The sequence below is a fragment of the Pelmatolapia mariae genome, linkage group LG4 (assembly GCF_036321145.2).
Source record: "Pelmatolapia mariae isolate MD_Pm_ZW linkage group LG4, Pm_UMD_F_2, whole genome shotgun sequence".
In the NCBI taxonomy this organism is placed as follows: domain Eukaryota; kingdom Metazoa; phylum Chordata; class Actinopteri; order Cichliformes; family Cichlidae; genus Pelmatolapia; species Pelmatolapia mariae.
In genome coordinates, this window is record NC_086230.1 from 14,200,668 (window position 1) to 14,216,463 (window position 15,796).

General features: G+C 41.3%; 3 protein-coding genes across 4 annotated transcripts; all 3 read left to right on the plus strand.

Moving 5' to 3' along the window:
* The first annotated feature begins 1,019 nt into the window (after positions 1 to 1,019).
* Positions 1,020 to 2,559, plus strand: ppp1r27a (protein phosphatase 1, regulatory subunit 27a). The gene is made up of 3 exons (XM_063470576.1): positions 1,020 to 1,455; positions 1,656 to 1,806; positions 2,439 to 2,559. Exons 1-3 carry the CDS (start codon positions 1,020 to 1,022, stop codon positions 2,557 to 2,559), a joined length of 708 nt encoding a protein of 235 aa, XP_063326646.1.
* A 1,819-nt stretch (positions 2,560 to 4,378) lies between these two features.
* Positions 4,379 to 8,101, plus strand: mcrip1 (MAPK regulated corepressor interacting protein 1). The gene is made up of 5 exons (XM_063470577.1): positions 4,379 to 4,463; positions 5,124 to 5,219; positions 5,360 to 5,478; positions 7,168 to 7,272; positions 7,370 to 8,101. The coding sequence occupies exons 2-5, from the start codon at positions 5,212 to 5,214 to the stop codon at positions 7,432 to 7,434; spliced, it is 297 nt and encodes a 98-aa protein (XP_063326647.1). The 5' UTR covers positions 4,379 to 4,463; positions 5,124 to 5,211; the 3' UTR covers positions 7,435 to 8,101.
* A 3,455-nt stretch (positions 8,102 to 11,556) lies between these two features.
* alyref (Aly/REF export factor) lies at positions 11,557 to 14,744 on the plus strand. Of its 2 annotated transcripts, none has more exons than XM_063471541.1 (6): positions 11,557 to 11,929; positions 13,333 to 13,491; positions 13,581 to 13,728; positions 13,820 to 13,883; positions 13,967 to 14,168; positions 14,264 to 14,744. In XM_063471541.1, exons 1-6 carry the CDS (start codon positions 11,684 to 11,686, stop codon positions 14,276 to 14,278), a joined length of 834 nt encoding a protein of 277 aa, XP_063327611.1. In that variant the 5' UTR covers positions 11,557 to 11,683; the 3' UTR covers positions 14,279 to 14,744. The 2 variants fall into 2 exon arrangements, with proteins under 2 accessions (XP_063327611.1, XP_063327612.1); XM_063471542.1 differs by lacking the exon at positions 11,557 to 11,929 and adding an exon at positions 11,937 to 12,869.
* Positions 14,745 to 15,796: the final 1,052 nt, after the last annotated feature.

Here is a 15,796-nt window from a genome sequence, read left to right on the forward strand (position 1 = left end):
CATCCTGCTTACAGTCTGAATTCGTGGGTTTTTACGTGCTTCCAGTTGAGGGAGCTTTTCTGTTTGACGCTTTTAGCAGATGTTTTGTTGTAAATAGATGCATTTCTTTCAACCGTGTGACTTTTTAGTGGCATTTGCGGGAAGAGGTTACGTATCATTTGCCTCCTCAGCTGGTCATGGCTACATGCCCACATGCGACCTCTTCAGAAGATGGTTTATCTAGTCTGGGTGCAAAGGGCAAGCACGAGGTGTCCTTTAGGTCAACGGGTAATATGAGAAAGAACAAGGGCACACAAAGTAAAAACACTATTTTTAATGACTCTAGTATACTTACAATTACACTGCACCATAAGATATAATTTAAGCAGACAGATCGACTGCATGATTGGGAAATCACACGTGCCATTGAGGTCCAGTCTTCTTCCTCAGGGCAATATTTACCAGTCATGTTTACCATAGTTTCGATGTTTACGAGGGAACATTTAAGTCTCGAGTGAGGAGAACATTTTGGTTGTCAACATTTTTTATGATCCCTTGGTGAGTGCAGTGTCAGTGGCCATGTGACCACACGGTGGGAGGAGGCGCACAAGGGCCACTCATTTGTAAGCTGAAGTCACTGGATATTGGACCTTGAAATAGCACTACAGAGGATATAAAAGGATCCTCTCCTGCTTGCTCCCAACAGATCACAGCCTTGTGCAACAGCAAATAATACTGTGCAACGGCTAAATTGTAATTCGGGCAAGAGAAATGAGCCACTGGTGAGAAAAAGGATGACCACACAAGCGAAAAGAAGTGGATGTAGACAGAGCAGAACAAAGTAAAGGATTTGAAAAGTGCTCGCAGGAGCTGCTCCGGCTAGAAAGTAAAAGGATAAAGGACAATTGGGGAGAGGACAAATAGGACATAGAGCAAAGGATACTGGTCTTTTTACTGGATTGTTGCATTCCCTTGGATTTCTCGCTTCCCTCCTCCTGATCTAAAAGACTAGAGGGAGACGAGCTGCAACCATTGCAGGCATGAAGTACAGCTACCGTGTGCCGGCGTCTACGTACGCACGCAGCTCACAGTACACACCAACTTACCACACTACCACCCAGTACACCCCCTCATATTACACACCGCCACCGTACACATCCTCATACACGTCCGCATCAAAGTACAAACCGACACAGTACAGCACCACATATTACACCCCGTCACACCACACGTCCACTTACAAGCCTGCATCAGCATACGTCCCTTCATACAGCAAAGGGTCGCAGTACAGCTCAACACGTGGCACTCAAGCACAGGAAAAGCCTGCACCTGTAATTCCTGTCACACCTGCCAGGAGGACAGTGCACTTCCCCAATGACATCATCTTCCAGGATATTGTTAGACGGGGAGATCTGGAGCAGATTGGTCGGTTCATGAGAGCAAGGAAAGTTCGTGTGGATACAGTTTTCCACTCAGGTGAGCAATATCTCCACAGCTTTGATTTTCTTTTTTTTATCTGCAGGTACTCACATTCAAAGTTTCTTAAAATATATGTATATATATTGTTGTTGTTGTTAAAAGCAGTACTAGCTTCACTAATGACTGAGAGTTTTGATGTTAAACATTGTGCTAACCGCATTGGCTACAAGGGAACTTATTATTGCTGCACCGTGCAGGTATGGCAGCACTACATGAGGCTGTGCTAACGGGGAACCTGGAGGTGGTGAAGCTGCTGGTCAAATATGGCGCCGATGTCCATCAGAGAGACGAGGACGGCTGGACGCCGCTCCACATGGCCTGCAGTGATGGCTACCCAGAAATTGCCAGGTAACATGTGACTTTTTAACCAAAAGTGCACACTGATGTAAATATAGAGCAGCTGGAGGGTTATTAGAAGAAAAAAAAAAGAAGCGGTTACTCTCTTGCCACTAGGGGACGCCACAGCTCAGCATGTTTGATTTGACAGAGCTTTACGCAGATGCCCTTCCTGATGCAAGCCCAAAGGGGACCTGTCTCTCCAGCTGGAATTGAACCAGCAACCTTTCGCTTGCCAAGGAAATGTGTTAACAATTGCACCTGTAGTATATACAAGTGTGCAAAAATAACCTCTGCAGACAAAACCTATTTTTACATGACCCATGTAGTTTGCATGTGACAGCTGATGCTGGCATAAACAAACAGCACCCACATGAAAAAGTGACATCATCATCATACCATCATCATCACAGTGCACAGCATTCAGCATGAAAGAAGCATCAGATTAGCAGAAGTGGGGACATTTCTGGGAAGGGAATTAACAAAGATTCACCACCACAACTTTGAAACTTGACTCTATATGCTAATGTCACAAATCTAAAATCCATTTAAAAAATTAGATGCACTAATGATTAATGATGGCATGTATTCATGCACTTTTGTAATATGTATAAATATCAATATGTACTTCATTTTATACTCAGATATCTGCTATCAATGGGCGCCAGCACAGAGGCAGAGAATGAAAGTGGAGAGAAGCCCGCAGACCTCATCGACCCAGAGTGCAAAGACCTCGCCAAACTGTTTGAAACTGGCTGCGTCTGATTGGATACCGGGTGGGTCCAAAGGAAAGCAAACAAAGATTACAGAAAGAAGAAGATGAGGAGCCGGAGCAGAACATTTCCACCACAGCTCACTTCACGACCGATCCCGTAAAGCAAGATTGTGTTTGCTAGTTTCAAAACTGTAGTACAAACACCTGCAGGTGTATTATTGTAAATTATTGCCTCAAAGCGATACTCCAGTAAGCTTTTTTTTTTTTCTGGTGGTTATTTTTATTTAATTTCATTATATTTGACTTTATTTTTATGTGTATATTTGTCATACTACCAGTTTCAGCACTATGGCGTAACATGGAACGTGGAAGCAAAACATGTTTTCTTGTCACATATAGTCTAACTGTCTGGAGAAATGTTTGACTTTCAGGATTATTTCTGTTTGGGATATTTATCTGATGTGTTAGTGTTAGGCAGTTTTTACATTGCTGGATGAACTCTGAAAATTGTGTCATAGAAAGAGTTTCTTTACTGCTGGGCAGTAAGAGGATCATCAAAATGGATACTGATACTTTAGTATCTGTCAGTCATCAATCCAAAAAAAAAAAATCACCGAAGCACAAGCTTGTACAAGCTTTGTAACCCTGCAGTGTTTCCCCTAATGTATTACTTTCATTTATTTAGGTATAAGAATATAAATGCCAGCAGTGTAAGTCTTATCATGCCTTTGCTCAGTGATTATTTTTGTATATTTTCATAAATAAAGAAACCTTTTATTAATTTGACTGACTTTCTGTTGTGGTCTCTCTATGAAAAATGAAACTATATTACAAGAACTACAAAGTTCATAGAGTTATTTGTACCATCACTAGTAAAGTACTTCAGTCATTGGCATTTTCTAGAAAGCTACTATCTGGTATTTAACTAACTCACGACCTTGTGATGCAAGGGTTAAGATACACTTGGGGATTTGTTGGTTGGTTGGTTGGTTGGTTGGGGGGGTACAGGTTGCATTAGCTTGCCATTCAAGTGAATCTAATAGCTATAGTAACGAAATACTACACAACTAAATAACAATGCTGATAGATGTTTCTGGCAAATTTAAGACAGATTTTGTGTGTGTGTGTGTGTGTGTGTGTGTGTGTGTGTGTGTGTGTGTGTACGGGTTCGTACTATCCTGGTGGGGACCAAAATCTGACTTTTACTATCCTGGTGGGGACTTTCTGCACCGTGGGGACCAAAATCCAGGTCCCCTCGGGGTTGAAAGCAATTTTCACACTCAAAATGCGGTTTTACTGTCAGGGTTACAATTAGGTTATGGTTAGGTTTAGGGTAAGGGTCAGGGTTAGGCATTCATTTTTAATGGTTAGGGTTAGGGTAAGGGGCTAGGGAAAGCATTATGTCAATGGGATGTCCCCACGAGGATAGCAAACCAGACATGTGTGTGTGTGTGTGTGTGTGTGTGTGTGTGTGTGTGTGTGTGTGTGTGTGTGTGTGTGTGTGTGTGTGTGTGTGTGTGTGTGATTCAGAGGAACACTTGGTTTCTTAAATGAAGAGCAACCACTTGGTTGACTGGGTAATCCATCTGTTGAAAGGCTGCAAGGGCCTGGACCAGCACTTGTGTTTTATTTCTCCACTCTCTCTGCTCTGTACTGTAGATAATGAGTGCTAAAAAAACAAATAAATAAAATAGCCTTTAATAATAATAGTATTAATTACCTGCAACAAACCAAGTAGCAGCAATCCCAGTCCAATGTCTCTAGCAACATCGTTTTTTGTTTGTTTGTTTGTTGTTTGCTTGCTTGCTTTTCTTGTTTTTTATTTGCCTGAGTCACCTGGTTTGGAAGCTCTATCACTTCCGTTTGTTTTCCCGGAAATGTTTGGTTGGCATTGGCAACGTTTTAGCCAGCTCTAACGCCATACAGCCACGTCCGGAGGAGTGTTTATACACGGGTTTGTTGAATATCCTATCTCTCATTCAGTGTGCATCTGGAAATACACTATTGCGCTGATGTTTATTTTTTCTAATACCTATCCTGCGCTAGTGAAATGAATGAAATTGTAGCTGTTACAAGCTAACGTTACGACAAGACAATGAAACTCAGCAGTCAGCTAGCTACATGCTAAATCCTCGTGTCGAAAAATATGTTGTTATTTGCCCCCACAGACATAACTGCTGGGGCACGCGTATCTCTAAAATCCAAACTGGTTTAGATACAATGGTTTTTAATGGCAGTGGAAGGCTAAAACGCTGGGTTTCGGTTTGTAAGCCGATGCTAACACTACTGAAGCTACTGGACTCAAAACGTAAACAATCGCTCCTTGTTTAGCTAACGTCAATATTAGTTTCTCATTTTCCAACTCCTGCCTGACATTAGCTTTACTAAAACTAGTTAATCTCAGCAACCATGATTTACTCGTTATATCACTAATGTCACCGGAACTCATCGGATGACAGACTATGTTTTAAGAGCGTTAAGCCAGAAGCTAGCTAACACCACTAACCAGAATTACCACCACCTACACAATTAGCTTAAAAGTAACCAATGCTGAAAAAACGATTTCTGAGGTCATGTGGGAATTAATTACCCAGTCACTATTGTTTACTGGCAGGACTGAGCTGAGGACTTCTGGACGTTTGTTTATACTTAAATTCCACTCACCACAGAGGAGCGAGGAGCAAGTACAGACTCCAAACAGAATGACCAGGTTTGACCAAAGACAAGCACTTAAGCACCCGTGATCACATTTAATTAGTGCTTTTGAACTGCGGTAGCTTTAGTTTAGAGTAAAAGATGAATTGACTGTGTGCTGTGGTGCTAATTTGAACGTTTCCATGTTTTCTGAAGCTCATCAGCTCCCAGGATGGTGAACAGTTACAAGAGAACTTCAAGCCCCAGATCCCCTACTAACAGTGGGGAGCTCTTCACCCCGGCACATGAAGAAAATGTGCGCTTTATACACGACAGTAAGTATGCCTGTCTAACAATAATGTGTCAAACTCTCTTCGTGAAAACATTCAGGATTTTAAATCCAGCTCCTTGAAAAGTAAAACTGAATTGCCTGTCAAATGAATTTAATTCTGAAAAGGAAGATTCTTTCAGAACCTAAGACACATTCAGGTTGAGTTAAAATGGTTACTTTTCACTTAAATATAAACTGTGCAACTATTACAGTAGATTATCATATACATAATAGGGTAACAAATAGCAAGTGGGTTACACAAGACATTAAATTAAACAGCCTCAAAAGCATGAAAGCTGATTATATTAAAAATGAAACAGCATTTTGATCATTTTTTGTTAAATGTTTGTCTCTACGATGCAAAAGACACTTATTACCAGCAGTATTTGTAACTGGTTAGTCTGTATTCATTGTTGTTAAAGCTGGTCATTAAAATTTTATGGTTTAGTATTATTCATCAGAAGTTGCCAGGTCTCTTTGAGGCCTACAAACCCATCGTCTGTCTTGCAGAACATCAGTATCTTTGCGTGCCACTGCCACCTATAGATCAGCACAGTAATGTGGAATGACAGCCATTTTTAAGCGTTGATCTGCCTATCCACATGCAATAAACAAAACGGGATCCAGCTGGCAGCCTGTCCACTATTTCTGTGGCTACACAAAGAGAAGGACTATGGGAGTTAAGCCAATGCATATGCTACAAAGACACATTTGAGTGTAGTCCTCAAACGTACACACTGTGCATGCTGATTGATCGGGATAAGGAACCACTGAAGACTTCTCCAAAAAGAGACACACACACAAAACAAACACAAAGAAAATGGATCAAAAAGCATACGTGAGAAGCACAAACAGTGGAAATTTTTTATTCTGCTTGAAAGGAATTCTTCATCTATTGTGACCTGTTTGCTGTGCACCAGATCTCTGTGACAGATCTGTGACCAAGAGTAGCTTGCATGCCCTTGGACCTAACAATAAACGCCTACATGACACGGCTCTTATAAGCTCTATTGTACCATTAAACGGACACTCTGGGACCTTAAGGTTGTGCACACACTAAAGAAATTCTTGAGGTTTTCGTGCTTTTTACCCAGCTGTCCAGTCACAGTTATGCCAATCATGATGCAGGGGCTGAATGGTTGAGCCGTTGGTATTTGTGTTTGCACCAGATGACAATGCAAGATTGCCAGAATTTGTGAAATAATACAAAATCAGTGTTTGTAGGATTTGTTTACTATTCATCTGCAGGCACTTGCCAGTATATTTGCTCTCACAGCAAAAAAGCAAAACTCTGTGGGTCTCTAATGCCCTTCAAGTCTGAGAAAAGGCTTGAATAGAATAGAATAGAATAGAATAGAATAGCCCTTTATTATCATTGTACATGTACAATGAAATTATAGGTGCTCCACGCCAACTGTACAGGAGTAAAATAAAATGGTAAGACAACAGGAATGTAGCTCCTCATGCTTTGTTAGTGAGCACAGACCACAGTTTAAATTCAGTGATTACTTCCAAAACATTGTTAAAAGGACTTTAGTGATGATGGTTTAAGATGGCAAAAATTCATTTTCCACGCTCTGATACTGAAGCACTTTAAAAGGTCTGGAAATAATGCTTTGCAAGTTAGAAAATGCCAGCACGTGGCTCAGATGCTTCGTTAAGTAAAACTTATTCATCTTTGCTTATTTCGCAGCCTGGCAGTGCGTGCTCAGAGACATAAGATCAACGCAAAATAGTGACCGGAATGACCGTGGACCACAGGAGTATGTCGAGAAGAACCCAAATCCTAACTTACATTGTAAGTTCCAGCAAATGTTTATTTTTCCGTCACACTAAAAGATGAAATCGGTAAAGGACGTGCCGGTTAACTACTCGTTTCCTTTTCGTTCTTGCAGCTTTCACACCAGTGGACCTGAGTGACCTCAAAAAACGCAACACACAAGACTCCAAGAAGTCCTAGTCTTTCTCTTAATGATCCCATTGCTTTTTTTTCTCCCACACATTATCCTTGAGAACTTTTCCTCCGTCAGCCCTCTTGTCAGCCAGAAAGTTATCGTTGTTGGTCAGTCTAACACAGAATGCAAATCTAATTTCTAAACTCTGGACCATAGCAAAGCTTCTCTTCCTTCACCATCGAAGACTGACTAAAAAGAAAAAGTTGGATTTCTCCCCTCTTCTCTCAGTTCCTGTTTTTTCCAGTCGCATTCGATATGTGGACGAGACCGATGCAAAGATTCATCCAAAATTTGCCGACTTTGTACCTCAGCTTTTCTTTGTCTCCACAGGACGCAAAAGACTTCAGTCTTAAACGCGACGCTACTACTACTACTAATATGACATGGGAGGAAAATATGAAAGGGCTGACTTCTTATTTGTAGTTTTATTTTGTTTATCATTAATTAAGCAAGTGTAGAAGTAATTGAACATTCACACACACACTTTATGGGCGAGTTTTGAAAGCCAAAACAGAGTGTAAACAAAGCCAACATTTTTATTATACATTTTCTTGCCCTTGGTCGGACTTTATTAAGTAGAGGGCCTCCCCAAGTATTGATAAATCCCCCCCATTCCCCTCTTCTTTCCCAAAGCCTTGAAACAAAATGTTGAATAAAAAGACTTTTACAGTACTTGTAGTTGTGCTTACTCTACATAAATACATCACTGTATTTTTATCACATTAGAATTCTAGTTATGTATTGGTCATGAGTTGTAATTTAGTTTTTGATCCAGTTTATTTTCAGCTAGTTTCCAGAGTTGTTGCTCAAAAATGTTCAGATAGCTTTTGTTTTCACCAGTATTGGTATTGTTTTAATTGTTTTTCTTTTTAATTATTATAGTATTTTATTATTTTTCAGATCCAATATTTAAAAAGTCAGCAATTTAGATGTATCCCTTTGCAAGGCACTTTACGCACAGTCAACATGTAGGGTGGAGCAGATGATACTCCAAAGGTAAAGACAACCAGGCTTGACCTTGTTGGGTGATCTTACTATGAAATCATACATATACGACCATTTTAGAGGTCTGATATTTCTCAGAACCTCCCTTTTAAGGCAGACTTATACACTATAATGACAAAAGTATTCACTCAACCTTCCAGATCACTGAATTCAGGTGTTCCAATCACTTCCATGGCCACAGGTATATAAAATCAAGCACCAAGGCATGCAGACTGCTACAAACATTTGTGAAAGAATGACTTACTCTAAGGAGCTGAGTGACTACCAGAGTGGTACAGTGATGAGATCCCACCTGTGCAATAAATGCACTCATGAAATATTGTCACTACTAAATAGTCTACAGTCAACTGTTAGTGGTATTGTAACAAAGTGGGACGATTGGGAACAACAGCAACTCAGCCACAAAGTGGTAGCTCATGTAAAATTACAGAGTAGGGTTAGCAGATGCTGAGGAACATAACGCACAGAAGTCAACAACTACAAACCTCATGTGGCCTTCAGATTAGAAGGACAGTGTACAGAGAGCTTCATGGAATGGGTTTCCATGGAAACAGCTGCATCCGAGCCTTACATCACCAAGTGCAATGCAAAGCGTCGGATTCAGTGGTGCAAAGCTTGCCACCACTGGACTCTAGAGCAGTTGAGACGTGTTCTCTGGAGTGATGAGCCACGCTTTACTATCTGGCAATCCGATTGGCAAATCTGGGTTTGGGAGTTGCCAGAACAACAGTACTTATCTGCTGCATTGTGCCAGATGTGAAGTTTGGTAGAGGGGGAATTAAGGTGTGGAGCTGATTTTCAGTAGCTGGGCTCGGCCCCTTAGTTCCAGTGAAAGAACTGTTGCTTCAGTATACCAAGACATTTTGGGCAACAATTCGGAGATGGCCCCTTCCTGTTTCAACTTGACCACAAAGCAAGATCCATAAAGACATGGATGAGTGAGAGCTTGACTATCCTGCACAGAGTCCTGACCTCAACCCAACAGAACATCTTTGGCATGAATTAGATTAGACTGCAAGACAGGACTTCTCATCCAACCTGACAAATGTGCTTTGGGAAGAATGGTCCAAAATTCCCATAAACACTCCTAAACCTTGTGGGAAGTCTTCCCAGAAGAGTTGAAGCTGTTCTAGCTGCAACGGGTGGGCCGACATCATATTAAACCCTCTGAATTGAATTGGGATGTCACTCAAGTTCACATGTGTGTTAAGACAGACGAGCAATATAGTGTATATAGAATAGTAGTGGGGTGGCTGTAGCTCAGGAGGTGGATCAGAAGATTGTTGGCTTGATTCCTGGGTGCTCCAGTCTGAACCCAGAGTTGTTTTCTGATACATCCATCGAAGTGTAAATGTGTGTCAGTGTTTGATAGATAAAGCATAGAAATAAATCCTTGTATGAATGGGTGAATGAGGGATATTGTACAAAGCGCTTTGAGTGCTCAACTAGGGTAGAAAAGCACTATATAAGAACCAGTCCATTATCATTTATATTACACCTACAGGAGCTTTTTTAACATCTCATTATATACTGATCCATTTTGCAGCTTAATTGTTTGCAGCTGTTTGTTTAATTTAGTGCAGTAGATAATTCTATCTTGTTGATTAGTTTAACTTAGCTGAGTGCTTTAAATCTCCAAACATACAGGTTGGATCAAATGGTGATTCTAAACTGGCTGTAGTTAAAAGGGTGTAAATGGTTATTTGTGTTTCTGTGTTACCCTGTGCATGGTGTACCCCACCCCTTGCCCACTTTCAGCTCTGCCCGACCTTGAACTGGATATGTGGTTAAAAATATCGATGGATAGATAGGTGATAGATAACTGTGTCTGAACTGACAGATTGTGCCAGCAAGGGATAACTAAGCCAAGGGTAAAAGGGTCTTAAATAATTTATTGAATTGGACTGGATGAATGCAGGCATTGTTAAAATATCCAAACCTAGTTGTGAGTGTGGTAATCTCAACCTGCACAGCTCTGTGTAGCTGCAGCTGTTATCACACCATCAGTGCCTAAAAATGGGATACTATATGACTCAATGCATTTTCTATTTCTAAATGCGGAAAAATTCTGAAATTGATCCAGGGGGTAAAAGAGCTGTTTACTAAGCTCTAAAAAAGTCATCTTGGAAAATGATGTTTTTATTCAAAGCACTGTATTAAAGATTGTTATCCACACAGTTGGACTTTGAATTATTTCTTTGAACTGTTCTTTTTCCACAGTGGAATGATTGTACACCATACATCATTAATGACTTGGAAAAAACAACATTTGGGTGCACAAGTTTGAATTTATGTATGCAAAAGTATACATGCAGGCTCACCCGACAATTTAGCAAGTTGCACCTTGATAACACACTTTTGTTAGCCATAAACATTTTTGGCATAATTCTAGCTGGACATTTGACCAGTCTTACGGGCAGAATTTGCAAAGGTCACTTAAATTGCTTGATTTCCTGGCACTTACGTTTAAGTGTAGTCCACAGATTTTCAATAGGGTTGAAGTGGGGCTTTGGGAAGGCCATTGAAGCAGCTTTATGTTTATTCATTCCAAAACCAGTTTTTATGTATGTTTGGGATGATAACTATCAGCAGGCAGTGTCTGGCTTAGGTGCAGTTTGGACAATTGTGGGGTGTATGTCTGTAGTTTAGCCTGTGCTTTACAATCATTCCACACTGGAAAACGTCAGTTCACAGAAATCATTAAAAACCAAAAAAATATCATGACGATCGGTTATAACCACAAATATGTACATATTTGTTCAAACTGACTAACAATGGTACATTTTCTTTCTTTTTCGTTTTTTTAATTTCAGCTATTTTATACACACATAGCTGTAGTAGTTTGTGTACTGAAGACTTTCAACTACAACTCAAAATAATGAAATTTACAGTGAAAACTGTAAATTTATTTTATTTAATATTTAGATTATTTGAATAATTGTAGATTCATTGTTTTGGACGATACTGTTAATTGTTTACCGATACTCATCTGTGGAGCAAAACAATAGCAATTCCTTGTTGGTAACTTTGTACTAACATCTGATTGGACAGAAAGCTGTTACTACGCGTTGACGTTTGTCTACGTATGATACGCAACGAAACTGTTTTTCTTTATTGAGCAGCCGTCTGCTCATTGTGTTTTGTCGTCGGGGAGAGAGGAAAGAGCAGGCAGAGGGACCATTGAAGTCTAGGGCTGTACTTTTTTTTTTAACTATTTCATTAACAGTTTAGCATTATTGGGGCAGCATAATGACCGATAAAATGGATATGTCTCTAGACGACATTATCAAGCAGAACAGGCAGCAGAGAGGTGGAGGCCGGGGCGGCAGAGGTCGAGGCCGCGGAGGCGCAGGCGGCGGCGGCCGTGGAGGAGGAGGCCCCGGGCGTCTCGGAGTCAGCGGTGGAGGATTTGGAGGCCGAGGCGGCGGATCCGGCCCGATGAGGAATCGACAGATCCCGAAACGCGCTAGAGGCAGACCAACGCCTTACAGCAGGGTATGAGAAAGTTAAAGGAAAAGCCTTCGACAAAGCTGAAAATGCCTGGTTAACGTCGTTCTGTAGCTAATCCCCTAGCCAGCTTGCTAGTCAAGCGAATAAAATGATTGCTAGCCGCCGAGTTTTCCCTTCGGAGGAGAGCTCTATAATTGGCGGCTATGCATTAATGGAAGTTGTATGCATATTGTGTCCCTTCTCCCACAATCCATATGTGTTACATCCTTTTTCAAGAAGAGCCCTTTTTGGAGAGAGCAGTTGTGTTAGCCGTGTTGGCTAACTAGCTAAAGTTGGATCGTAAAGGCCGAAGCGGCGCCATTTTGAATCAAGCACCTTAATTTAGAGCTAGTCGTCCAAGGTCCATATCGGTGCTTTTCCACCTCTTGTGTGAAATTGATGGTGAAAGGAAATCGCATCAACGACAAAGTCTACCCGCACGCTACTATCGTGGGAGCAAAATTCTTCTTTTTTTGGTCAAGTCCCAGCGCAGCGGCCAGACGGCCTTTTGTTCGGGAGTGGCTGACGCTCTTCTCAGCAAGGCCCATTTTGGTGGCTATTCAACCGGTGTGGCTGTTGCTTTTTGGATGGATCAGTGGACTTTAAACCTCCTCTCTGATAGTTTTCATGTTAAGGCAAATCATCACTCCTTAAGTGTGAATGAATATCTAAACAAAGCCCCAGTCAAAATGGCGTGTCTCAAAATGGACGCTCAGATAATCCACGCTCATTGATGGGGGGATAGCTGGGCCCCCTTTCAGTTTGTTTACATCCCCCTCCCCACTCATCTTATGGACATTTCCCCCATCATGAAAGCCCTTTTCGTGGCTTGGTAAAGAACTCTTGTGCGGGCCTGGAAAACATGGTGCAACGCTGGAGGCAACGCTGCTTCAGACGGCGACCCCCTGTGTCCCTGAGGATCATGTCTGGAGGGCCTCTGGTGGAGGTGCAGCTGGCAAGAAAACAGTGGGCAATTTTTGTAGCTAGCATGGGAGGTTGTTTGGGTTTAAACATAGAGATTATGGGTGGGAGTGGGCTATAATAAAATCAGTTAGCTCCATTTGAACTTGGTCATTGAAAAGACATGTACTTAAAAAAAAGAAAAAGAAAATGTATCCAAAGTGTATGCATGTACAGGTTTTATACGAGACATCCCCTTGCCTTTTAATTTTTTATATATATATTAAGTTGTGTCTTGTGTATGTCCTTATCTGTCCGAAGTGATTCACTTGCTTGTAGTGATGGGGTGGGCAGGGAATAGTGGGGATCCTCTTGGGGGACCTGAGCACCCTGGCCATGTTGGAAGTGGAGCCCCTGCTTGCCCCAACACCCAGCCGTGTGGACTCTGTGAATAGCAGAGGCAAGGGGATCCTGAAGTCAGCAGGTGCGTTCTCTTTCGTCTGTTGCAGCCTAAACAGCTTCCAGATAAGTGGCAGCACGACATGTTCGACAACGGCTTCAGCGGCTTCAATGGTGCTGCTGGAGGTGGAGGAGGAGCTGGCGTGGAAACTGGAGGGAAGCTCCTCGTGTCCAATCTCGACTTTGGGGTCTCAGATGCAGATATTCAGGTATTTAAAGTTTGTGATTCTTGGTCTGGGTTGGTGTGTTTAACAGTGTGGATCAAGAGGGACCAATTGTTTTGGACGTGTGTTTTTAGGAACTTTTTGCTGAGTTTGGAACTCTGAAAAAGGCCGCAGTTCATTACGACCGATCAGGAAGAAGCCTGGGAACTGCAGATGTCCACTTTGAAAGGAGGGCAGATGCGCTCAAGGCCATGAAGCAATACAATGGCATCCCACTGGATGGTAAGTCTTACGTTCTTTGACCTGTAAACAGTTTCTTAAAGTTTGCTGCTTCTGTAAAGATTTTGAGGTTCATGGTGTTTGTGTTTTTTAGGGCGCCCTATGAACATTCAGCTCGTCACATCACAGATCGACACACAGAGACGGCCAATGCAGGGGTACGTTAATATTTCTTTTTTGTTCGGGGGGGAGCAAACACCTTTACACATGACTCGATGTGTAAAGGCTACTTTATCTTTAGTCTGAACAGAGGCGGCGGTGGAGGAAGCATGATGAACAGAAGTCGTGGTGGTGGCAGCGGCTTTGGAGGCATGCAGAGAGGCCGTGGAGGGCGTGGCGCAGGTGGCCCTAGAGGACGAGGACGAGGCGGCCGTGGCGGTAGTAGCAAGCAGCAGCTGTCAGCAGAGGAGCTCGATGCCCAGTTAGATGCCTACAATGCCAGGGTATGTCTACCTGAAACTTTTAAATGTGATTTCTTCTGAGTAACGGATTGTCCATTTTCTCAGATGTCTAATTAACTCTTGGTTTGTTTTCTCAGATGGACACCAGCTAAGAACGTAAAAACAAGTTCCTGAGGGTCGTCGTCCCTTCCTGTCTGCACAGAAGGGTGGCTGTTACAAATGTGCAGATTATTTTACACTTGGTTGTCTTCTAATGTGATTGAAAATATTGCCCCACCTCTTGTTTTAAATGCTCCAAAGTGTTTTTTACCAGTTTTGTTTGTTTTTTTTTTTTTTTTTTTTTTTTTCTGATGGAAAAAAAAATGGTTTCAACTGTAGGTTATGGAACTGGGTTTCCCCAGTTTGTTCTTCTACCCTGTAGTTAAACACTTGTAATAAAAACCTGCAGTGCATATTAACCACATTAAATGTCCTGTTTTTTGTTTTTTTTGTTTGTTTGTTTGTTTGTTTGTTTTTTGTTTTTGTTTTTCTGGTCATATGTCTACTTGTGCACAAGTTCACTATAAAATGTATGATTTCACCTGTAGTGTATCAGGATTAAAGACCTGTATTTGCTGACGTTTCTGTATTTTGGAATAAACATTTGCATTGTTTTGGCAACTTGCAACAACTGTAAAATACAGATTTGCCATTTAAAGGGAAAAATAAAAGGAGTGGCCTAGAACTTGGGTTTCAAAAACCTTTGCTAACTAGCAGATGGAGGATTTGATTAATTGTAATATCCAAATGCACGCATTAGGTGTAGGCCTGGCCCAACGTGCTCTATTTGCTGCAGGAAATGATACTGTTGAAGTAAAGCCACTAGATGGCACCCTGCTCTGCTATATACCACCTAATAGGTTTTGTTTTTTAAGTTTTCCGTATGTGCTCGCCACACCTTTTGCAAGCACACAGGCGTGTATTAAATCTCAGGTAGGTAAAGAAACTTGCGAGGCTTATGTGCTGTGCTACAGACGTGATCAAGTGACTAAAAACCAAAGAGGGCGTGAAGTGAACGTAGTGTAAAAACAGCCACAAAAGGTAACTACATCTGCATGCCCACGCGTGTCGAAACGCATATTTCCCGGAAGCGTAGCGGGGCAAAAAGTGTGAAACGTTCACAAGAACAGTTTCCGGTTGGCTTTCAAGGTAATACGTGGAAATCATCTGATCTTATCTGCGCGACTTTTATATAAACTTTTTTATCCTATTCTATTATTATTTTTCTCATATAGCAGCGTAGTACGATTTATAGGTAAAAGTGAAAATTTGATGCTAGCTTCACACTTCAGTCTGAAGTATAGATTATGCATTCAGAAAACATAAATAGTCCACCCATAATACAAATAAGAGCGTTGCATATATAGTTTAGGAGTTACTGATGGACTGAAATGTAGTTTTGCAGTTTATTTGAACTCATATAAAAATAAACAATAGCAATTCATACACGATTAATTAAAATGCACTGTCACCCCAAGATACTAAAACTAGAATTCCCCACTCAATAAAAATACGATTCTAAATTGTACTTAACATTAAGTTATTTAAACCACATACAAAGAAAATTCATAGTCGAGCTTAAAAAATACTTTGTTGTGGATATTTTTGATTTTTAAAATGTATTGTAGCTA

Coding starts and splice junctions, on each gene's coding strand:
- ppp1r27a (XM_063470576.1), top strand. CDS start 1,020: ATGAAGTACAGCTACCGTGTGCCGGCGTCTACGTACGCACGCAGCTCA. Junction 1,456..1,655: donor GGATACAGTTTTCCACTCAG/GTGAGCAATATC, acceptor TGCACCGTGCAG/GTATGGCAGCACTACATGAG. Junction 1,807..2,438: donor GGCTACCCAGAAATTGCCAG/GTAACATGTGAC, acceptor TTTTATACTCAG/ATATCTGCTATCAATGGGCG.
- mcrip1 (XM_063470577.1), top strand. Junction 5,479..7,167: donor TGTGCGCTTTATACACGACA/GTAAGTATGCCT, acceptor CTTATTTCGCAG/CCTGGCAGTGCGTGCTCAGA. Junction 7,273..7,369: donor CCCAAATCCTAACTTACATT/GTAAGTTCCAGC, acceptor TCGTTCTTGCAG/CTTTCACACCAGTGGACCTG.
- alyref (XM_063471541.1), top strand. CDS start 11,684: ATGACCGATAAAATGGATATGTCTCTAGACGACATTATCAAGCAGAAC. Junction 13,492..13,580: donor TCTCAGATGCAGATATTCAG/GTATTTAAAGTT, acceptor GTGTGTTTTTAG/GAACTTTTTGCTGAGTTTGG. Junction 13,729..13,819: donor CAATGGCATCCCACTGGATG/GTAAGTCTTACG, acceptor TGTGTTTTTTAG/GGCGCCCTATGAACATTCAG.